Source organism: Falco punctatus (genome assembly GCF_963210335.1).
Source record: "Falco punctatus genome assembly, chromosome: 1".
In the NCBI taxonomy this organism is placed as follows: Eukaryota; Metazoa; Chordata; class Aves; order Falconiformes; family Falconidae; genus Falco; species Falco punctatus.
The window spans coordinates 47,483,329-47,493,486 of NC_137580.1; the positions used below are offsets into that span (position 1 = coordinate 47,483,329).

At 40.6% G+C, this 10,158-nt stretch overlaps 1 protein-coding gene across 7 annotated transcripts in view; it reads left to right on the top strand.

The window, feature by feature from the left end:
* CFAP99 (cilia and flagella associated protein 99) overlaps positions 1-8,345 on the top strand; it is a 66,491-nt gene extending 58,146 nt beyond the window's left edge. For 4 of the 7 annotated variants that reach the window (XM_080410573.1, XM_080410574.1, XM_080410576.1 and 1 more), the window contains 2 exons: positions 2,713-2,966; positions 5,156-8,345. In XM_080410573.1, coding sequence (XP_080266699.1) covers positions 2,713-2,966; positions 5,156-5,322 — 421 coding nt within the window. In that variant the 3' untranslated portion in view covers positions 5,323-8,345. Of the gene's footprint in view, positions 1-2,712; positions 3,957-5,155 lie in introns of all 7 variants that reach the window. The other 3 variants (XR_013931852.1, XM_080410575.1, XM_080410578.1) reach the window with 3 other exon arrangements.
* The last annotated feature ends 1,813 nt before the right edge of the window (positions 8,346-10,158 follow it).

Sequence of the window (10,158 nt, forward strand, 5' to 3'; positions counted from 1 at the left end):
TCACTTCCCTCTTCCACTGCAATTTTGTGTTCTGCAGATTTTTTTCCCCTTCTGAAACATGTTATCTCTATGGAGGCGCTACCACCATTGCTGATGGGCTCAGCCTTGGCCAGCAGTGGGATCTGTCTTGGAGCCAGCTGGTATTGGCTCCAGAGGACATGGGGGAAGCTTCTAGCAGCTTCTCACAGAAGCCATCCCAGTAGCTCCCCACTACCAAAACCTGGCCATGCAAACCCAATACATAGGGAAATATGTTTTTAATTATGGCAGATCACAAAGGGATGGATGATTCTTGTCTGAGAAAATTAACAAATTCTCCTTTGGACCAAAGATTTGACATTATGTTTTAGGAACTGGTATGATTCTTGAAGATTGGTTCTCATTCAAAGTACTCATTGAATACCAGTAGCTGGTAAATAAACTTAAACGTAAAATTAAAATGATTTCTTCATATTTTTTTATCAATCATCACATAATTTCCTATTGAATCTGGAGAGGATTTTTCTGACTATGTACTACCCCAATCTGACTGGCTTATACCTTACTTCCTCAGGAATTCCTTGATATGGGGTGAAAGAGATCATATGAGCTTTTCCTATCTTGAGTCCTGAAAGTTCTCAACTGACCATCACAGAAAAACTGAATTTTAAAATCTCTTTTTTCATTCCTTCCCCTTTTTTAAGTTTCTCTTATGATGTGGTGTGGCATCTTAAAATCTGTGGGATTGGCAGCTTTTTGGAATCATGTAGATGACTGGCACATGACTTCATCTAGAAGAGGACTGAATATTAATCTGAGGATAAGCAACTGTTTACAATGTTAATTCAGAAGCAGCTGCTGCTGCTTCCTGATGTTAAACCTCATGCTGTATTTCCTGTAATTGTATTTACAAGAATCTGGATTTGCATGTAAGGAAAGGTTTTGTTGCTTATTCCCACTGACAATGTTTAATCATCAAGTATTTACATAAAACCTTATTATATTCTCCTATATCCCCTGAATGCAATGTCTTGTTACAATGCAAATAGAAATAATCCATGTTCTCAATTAGATTAAGTGATAGTACATAATTTTTATATTTACAGAATAGTGTTAAAAATTAATCTCAGTGTAGCAGAGTATATCACAGTATTAAGAAGGATAAGGAAGTGTTATCCTAACCAGACAGCATGACATAAACAGCAGTGAGATTCAGGAAGTGTCTCAGGAAAGCAACTGGAAATGAGAAGCCAGGCTAAACTGTGCCCCTAATTTAGCATTCACAGTCACATTTCAGATCGTAATGCAGGTCAAACCTCCCCTTCATCCAGTTCCTTCGGATTTTGGGAATGGCTACTCTGAAGAATAGCTGGTGTTACAGAGTGTTTCCTCTTAGCAAAGGTGAAGCTAGCAAGGCAGACAAAAGCCACCTCTCCCAAGATGAAAGAGGTATTTGCACCCCTGGAATCTTGAGACACTTAAAGCAAATTGGTGGTTTTAGCATCAGGAAGAACTTCCTCTTCCCTCTCCTCCAGATCCTTGAGAAGAGTGTGACTTACACTGAAAACACCGTGGTATAAGACTCAAGAGATAAGGGAAGAGTTCTCATGTAAAACGTTTCCAAGGGGCAACCTGTCTGTGAAAGTAGTCCTGCCACTGACAGCATAACACTTAGAGTATCCAGTGAACACCCCAGTGCACTCTGCTCTTGGTCCTTTGGAGTCTTAATCTGGTTTCCAGTAAAAGCAATTGTAATGTGGCACACCACTGCAATACGTAAGGACCTTTTATAAAATTATCCTTGCCAGATGAAAGAAGGCATCAGATCTAACCTGGTTATACATCATATAATTATATATATTCTTTGGTAGATCTGACACTTCCTTTAGCTCTGAATTTGCCAGAGAATCACAGCTGCTTATAACATAATATTAATACTACAGCTTGATCATACTGCCATGATCAAGCCAAATTCAAGGGCAATATTGAATAGAAGAGAAAGTTGGACATTAAGTGAAGCACTGGTATGTGCTAATATTAATTAGAACATGGTATGACCTACACGAAGAGACTGTGAGTAAATTTTGCCAGTTGGGTGAAAGTAAGCAAAAACAGATGACATGTAAACTCCAGTGGAAAAAAAAAAATAGCTACAAAAGAAGGGGGTGGCAGGGAGGGAGTCAGGCTATCCAATAACTTCCCTCTTATGCCTTACTTTTATGCTGCACGTGGTGCTATCAGTTTATGCTCACCTAGGCCAACTAACCTTAATTAATACATCACCATCCCATAGATTCTGAATCTAGGCATTGAGCTTACAGAGAAAAGAATATCTCCATTTGCCAAGGAATACAGCAATTGACATGAATTCTAATGATCCGATAAGGAAAACTCCATAGTTCTCATAAACAAAAAGCTGCAGTATTACCGCAGGTTTTGCACATGCTTTTTCTAAAGAAAGTCATGTCAGGCTTGAAATACTTCAGATATTGTCATCATGGCATCCTGTGGGAAGATATTATTCTATACTGTTTAGTAATGCTGTTCTGTAAACAATGAGAAGCAAGATGTGAATATGACATTCAAGCTTTATGATTTAAACCTGTTTTGAGTCTAACTGGTTCCCAGAAGCAAGAGCAAATTCATTATGATCACGGTAATATATGCTCAGATGGATTTATTCTGTGGGTTGATGTTATTTTACCTTTTCATTGCTTCTTTTCGATTTTACAGGCAGGAAGAAAAGAAAAGAAAGTCCCAGTCTGGTGAAAGGCCTATGAAAGATGAACGCATTTTAAACCTAGAGAAAAGGATTGTAGAAAAAACAATGGAGCGTAAAAAGCAAGAAGGACTATTAAAGATTACGCCCCAGAAAACCAGCATCTCATCAAGGAAGGTCCGGGGGTTACATAAGGAGAAAAGCTCTGCAATAGACCTTCTGTTCACAGACCTTTGCTCAACTGTCAGTGCTGGCAAGGGGGGCAGAGGTAGATGGTGCCATACATGACTGGCAATAGCAATGCCTTGCTTCCTTACATAGGCAGTTTCTCCAAACCACAGCCTTGACCTCACCTCTTGTCACACATTCTGCTACCACAGAGTAGGACTCATCCGTACGACACCTAGCTTCCCACTTTTATTACCATACACTCATCCCATCAAAACAGCACCTTTCCCCCTGTCTCTAACTCTTGTCTTTCTCAGCTTCCTATCACACACATCCCATTGCACCAAACTGGGATGCTCAGCCCCTCTCTCACCCAAGACAGGTTGCAGTTTATCATTGCCAAGGTTTTTACCTTGCCTTACCCTCAGCCTGGTCCCACAACATGGGATGGCAACACCAGTAGGCCTACATGCTTTGTGCTGCTTCACACGGATTGTGTTTCCTTGGCAAGTGTCTAAAGACAAGCGGTGAGGAACTGCTGCTCCTGATGCCACCTCTGCCATTGCCTCATACATGCCTAACATTTAGAAGTGGTTCACATACCAGCAGCAGTACATGTGCCACAGCCTATGGAACACTGAACAGTCATGATGGATCACTTTTTAAAAGCTGTACTAGCCCAATGTAGAATTAGAACCAAATCTCCCAATCCATTCAAATAATAATAACTCTTTACCTATTTCGTGAGAAAGTTATATGAAGCTGAATTCAATGAAGAAAACTGTATTTTTTAAGTATGTATAGTTTAAAAACCAAGATAGTGCAATTTTTCAGTGTATCAATGCTTGCTGCCTTCAGAATCCCCATTTCAGGCAAGCAAAACATGTAGGTGCTTATACAGACAGCTAGGCTCTATCCTTTTTAGCAAAGAAAACAATGAAGACCTATTTGAAGAAAGGATTTCCTAAACTGGGATGGCTTTTGGAACTGAGGTTTTAAATGCATGCTTAAACACTTTGCTGAATGGAGTCCAGAGTAAAGTAGAAGCAATTAATGCAGACTTCAAAGGAAAGCAGCCATATAACTACACGTGAGACATTTTTAAAATATACAAAGATAAATTATAGATTCAGAACTGGAACTTTTGACTACCTGATGTGGGTCTGTATGAGTGCTCTGGTGTCATATGAATGAGCAGAAAAGCCAGGGTGTGAAAGTTATTTTGATGTTAGATTTTGTCTTGTTCTTCAGCTTAGCTTTACACAGTAACTCTCTTAAGATGTCAGTGTTTTTGTTTTTGTTTATGTTCCTCAGAAATGCTAAGACATCTGTAAAAAAAAAAAAAAAAAGAAAAAACAATAGAAAAAAATAAAGGTTACTAAATTATTTAGCTGTTTTGGTGTATCTTCCATCCGTGCTGTTCAGCTCTGCATGACCCTACCGAATGTTACTACAGGGAAGTGGCTCAATTCTGGTCAGATATGGTCAGCAGCATCTTTATTGCAGTTGAACTGCATATTGCTGAAAATGTTGTTAAATGTGACTATAGGAGAAAATTCCTTCCTTAGTTATAATGCAATAGTTATCTGGCATTCAGTTTGTACTGCTACCTTTTAGGTTCCTCAAGAAGTAGAAAAAAAGTGACACTAATCCCTTGTATTAAAGTTCCAGATTGTGGCTTCAGTTACATTTGTGATGGCCCTTTGGGCCCAATGGGTTTGTGCTGATACAAGTCAAGGTAACATTTACTGATAAATCACTGTCATCTTCTTAATAAAACAGAATTTATATTGCAGTTTGGAAAACTAACCATAAGAAAAGCTACCATTAATGAAAAATACGTATTTTTCTACCATTTTAAGCAAAAAATCAGATGAAAAAGTAGCAGTTTTTCTGAGATTTTTTCAGAATGCTTCCTTGTGAACCCAGCTTTTGAATCAGCAAACCGCTAGAGTCTGATAGGATTTGTGCAACTATTAATTTGTGGCTTCAAGAATAAGCTGTTGGCAAAGAAAGAACGTAAGGTTGCAAACCATCCAGATGTAGTTTTACTTTTACTTAACATTTTGTGGAGTGTTACAGCTGTGTTTAATTCATCTAAAACTGGAGAACCCACTCGAGTTCTTTTCTATTTGTCATGTTACGTTTGATGATGACAAGTTTCCCAATCACATTAGCAAATAAACTGTGTTGACAGCCAGCCAGATTATCAAACAGAAGTTCAGTGTATCCTTTAAAGAGAACCACTGTATTACCTGCAGTCTGATCACCTGTGTGTCTTTCCTGCAGGATTCTTTGCAATTGAACCATTGCAACGAACTGGAAAAGAGTCGGGAAAGACAGTTCAAGAACCTTCAACGTGGCTTCAGGGCCAGAGAAACAGCCAGAAAATGGCTGCCTATAAGGCAGCAAGAAGTGGAGCCACAGTCTGTATATTGCGCTCCGAAGTAAAATAAAATACATTTGGAACAAATTCAGGCCTGCTGGAAATCTCCCAGGTGTGCCTACTTACTACAAGGTTGAATTTTAATCTTTATTTCACCTTTACAATGTGATTAGAAAAAATTAGGTCATACAGGAACAACAGAATAAAAATGTGTTAAATTTTGTAATAGAATTTTATTTTTACACTATAATGATACATTTTTTTCTGTTAGAATCAAAAGTCTTAAGAAACTAAAACCTTAACATCAGAGCTTCTACAGCAGAACGGCATACATCTGGGTAAGAATGTTGAGATCTGTATTTCTGTTATCATTGTATACTATGCTGTGGTTTGCTATGCTCATCTTGCAAAAGAATAAAAATGAGGGCAAAACACAAGCAACATTTGTTTACATATGCATCTTTTTCAGAAGGCGTGGTCAGCCCAAGTTCCTAATACGTCTTCTTATATGACAGTAACTTTGTTTAACAGGACCACCAGTTTCAACACCGCTTTTAGAGGATGAGGGAAGAACTGTTTAGAAGGTTTAGATGCGATGTGATAGCCTCCAGGAGCCAAAGTCTGGATTCAGTTGCCCAGACAGACCACCCCTCTGTTTGCAGATACAGATTTTTTTCAGTCTTTAAAAAGCTGAAGGAGAACATAACAGAATCACAGAATTGTTTAGGTTGGAAGATGGAAAAGGCATTCCTATTCTCAAGGGCTGATCAGACTGTCAAAGTAGGAGAAAGAAAAATTTAACCAATCAACCAAATTTTACCACTCAATTTCAGAAATAACGCAATTCCACCACTACTGCTTGATCTCCCTATTACCAAAACGGCCTTGGCATAAACCTTGTGACAAAGCCAAGCCCAGGATACACAATTATGAGAGAAAGGAAAAATCGTCAAAATATTTCTTTTTTACCAAAGCTCTATGTTTTAAGCACTGTCGAACCACCAGCCATTAAATGACACAGCAATGAACAGTGGTGATGCAGTGTGACTCGAACAAAACATTGTTTGATCTCTTTAGGGAGCTGCCTCCAGAAAAAGTCAAAATTCTGTTATTCACCTAGAAGATACTTTGCCCTCTGACAATTTCTATACTGTGTAAAACAGTCTTTAAATCGGAAGACTTATTCTAGGCACAAAGCCATGGAGGATATAAATCTGAATTAAAATCTGCACAGCAGTAAGATGATGTAACGTATTTCTATTTTAACTCTATGCCAGTTACTAAGTGTTTAATTATGGCTATTGCAAATATTTAAATTGAAGGAGACTGTTGCTGACATTAGAGTCAGGCAGCTGCTTTTAGTGCTCTCACAACATTACATTTCTCACTTTTTACTGAAGGAAGTCAAATGGAATTCTTTTGTTGCCATCTAGCTGTGAAGATCACTTCCACAATCCACAAGCTGATAAAATGTGCTGTATTTTTCATTCAAAGTAAATGCTGCAGTATTTCACAAAAGCAATGTAGGGCTCATGTTCTGTAGCAAGAGTTAAGGAACATAGGAGAGTGGAAAGAAGGAATCATAGGAGAACTACAGAGGAGAAGGAACTAAACACTGTCTAGTGGGGGATTGTAATAACTTATAACAACAAACCAGAAAAACCTGTGGTGGCAGGGAGTTTACCTTCCTTTGGGGTTCAGCATTCTGTAGCATTGTATTGCAGAACAAAGCCAAGCGGTGACTGTAACACCTTGGTTTTCCAGAAGCTAGCAATTAACTGGGCTGGCAGTCATAGTCTGGAATATTGCACAGTTGAATAGTTCCTCTTAAACTTTTTGATGTGTTTTGCGTTTTGAGAATTTTTTAAAAAATAAAATCATCATTAAGCAAATATTTAGGTAGGTAATATGGAAATTTCAAAATCCTATCATACTGCATGCTTTTTCCCCTGTGATGTTGGACCCAGTTTTCAAATTTCTTACTGAATTGCAATCAAGCTGATTCATAACTATTTCCTTCTGCGTATTTTCCCTGCTCTCAAATGAAAGGACTGAGGAATAGAAGAGTCTGAATAATCTAGCTGTTTAATTTTTACCTTCAGAAGTCACAAATAGCCATATTACTACTTTAGGATCTGATGCATGAAGTCATCTTCAGAATCAATGTTTTGAGGAATAAAAAAGAATGTGAGTCTTTTGGGAAATACATCAATATATTCCTATATTGATTTTTTTGTATCAATATAGCCTATCAATTTTCCAGTGATGGGAGATCTTGCAACAGAATAGCATTAAAAATACTACATCCTTCCTGCCAAATGTGGATAATTGATGCTGGAGGCAGCAGATCCTATCCAGAACCACTCTGCCTCTGGCCACCAGAGCACCTTCTCTATTATTACCATTCCAGCAATGCGGTACACAGAAACCTGCGGTGATCCCATGCAAAGCCACCAAAAGTCTGGTAGGACTTGTTAGCATTATATTATATGAGCGTAAGAGAGCTTGGCAAAATTAGTGGTACTAAAAAGAAATCCAAGGTCATTTCAGAGAGGGTTTGCACAGCTGAAAAACCAGCAGCTCTTAATGCAGTGACCACGTATTGACTGCGGCATGTGAAGTTGGGAGAAAAACAGGTTGATGCAATTGTAGCATGAGCAGTCTTGTAACTTTCTTGCTGCTTGCGTGTCCAAAGAAGGGCAACAAAGCTGGTGAAGGGTCTACAGCACAAGTCTTAGGAGGAGTGGCTGAGGGAACTGGTGTCATTTATTCTGGAGAAGAGGAGGCTCGGGGCAGGGGTAAGGGGTGGGACATGCCACCTTATCACTCTCTACAACTACCTGAGGTTGTAGACATGTGGGTGTGGGTCTCTTCTCCCAAGTAACAAGTGCTAGAATAAGCACTTATTCTACAACAGCCTTAAGCTGTTCTAGGGGAGGTTTAGGTTGGATCTTAGGAAAAATTTCTTCACCAGAAGGGTTGTCAAGCATTGGAACAGGCTGCCCAGGCAAGGGGTAGAATCACCATCCCTGGGGCTATGTAAAAGACATGTAGGTGTGCTGCTTAGGGAGATGGTTTAGTGATGGACTTGGAAGTGCTTGCGACGAGCGAGGGGAAGCGAGCAGCCGACTCAATGTGAGTGATAAAGCAAGCTTCGATTTATTACGGCGCAATTATGTCTTATATACAGTTCCAGTTAATTATGCCTACTAGTCATCTGCTAATTGGCTAAGCTCTAAAGGGTTACATTTTCATACGTCCTCCTACTTGCGGTTTCTGCGGATAGCTAGCTACATATATTTTTTTCTCTCTTGTCTACGCGAATTCCTCAAAGTTATTTACAACATTAGGCACAAGGTCAGTGTTTTTCTCAGCTTCCTTATCAGCATGCCTCAGCACGGCTGCAAGGCCTGCTTCAGCTAACTTACGCTAACTTTGTTTCACAAAGATCTTTAAGGGAGTCATGGCCGTGATCACACAGCCATTCTGCAACAAGTGCTGGGTTGACGATTGGACTTGATGATCTTAAAGGTCTTTTCCAACCTAAATAATTCTATGATTCTACACTCCAAAAGCAGCTGTAATGCCATTGGAGTCAGGTAAGCTCTGAAACAACACAGCTGTAGTCACACTGCTGCCTCAGCTGATGTCTGTGGCACAGACCATCCACAACCTAGTTAATCCATATGCACAGATAATTGAGTCAGCAATGCTTCTTCACTCATTGCAGTACATAGAAACACAGGTGGATAAATAACTCATGTTTCATTCCTTTACATGAATTCATTACACTATTTACAGCCAAGAAGACAAGACTGACTCTTAAAATATCTAACAAAACAGATTTACAGAATCGGAGGTTTCACCAGTCTGATCTTAGTGCCAAAGCTGCACATGCCTGAGGTCTTGTATTTCAGTGTAAATGGCCAGACCACAAAAGCCTTCACATGCAATTGCAGTGTGACAAGGTGTAAGGACGTGCAGATTGCCTGAGAAAGACCGAGGTGTTTCAGCCCTCTGATGAGCATTGGACACAGGGTGCTCACCCCTCATGTAACACAGGTGCTGCTGGGTGGCAGTTGGCTCCCTCTTCCAAATCAGCCCCTGTAATGAGGCAAAGCCCACACTCAATGACTGCCTGGCCAGGTAACCTCACCTGCCCTAGAAAGCACAGATATTTTATTATTTAAATGAAAATAAGGACACAAAGGCAGTCATGTGGGAATGGTAAGCAACAAAAATATCTAGTAAAAATTTTGAGCACTGTTCACCTAGGGGAGGAGAAGGCAAAAAAAGTCTCCAAGAAAATCTATGAGTTTATCTACAAACAACCAAGTGGCTGCGCACAGGGCAGTAAGGTTTAGTGAAGGCCAGATGACCCCTGCACTAAGGCAGAGCAGCTAGGAAAAACCCTCTCAAATGGTGAGGCGAGGGCATCAAAACACTTCTGCAAATGTTTATAACAACTTACATAGAGATTATGGACTAATTATGCCACAGGCAACAGGTAACACTTTCTGAGTTCATGGCTCTGATGAGTGTTGCTCACTGCATTGCAAACCTTTCCAGAAGATTGGCAGGGGGGCTCATACACACAAACACCACCCTCCCCCACCACAACACTGGGGAGCACAGCAAAAGGACGGTAGCGCCTTGGCCAACCCTTTCAGAGTCCGTCAGGGCTAAAATAACCCTAGGACGCACAAGAAGTTCCCTCAGGCCAGCCAGCCCCCTCAGGTCAGGCTGCCCCGCCGTGAGGGGGCGGCGCGCCGGGGCTGGGCTGCGCCGCGCGCCCGCTCCGCCCCCCGCCGCGCGCGCAACTACAACTCCCAGCACACCCCGGAGCCCCGAGCGAAGGTGGGGCCGCTCGCCTGACGCCTTTCTAATTGACGTGCGCAGCGACCAC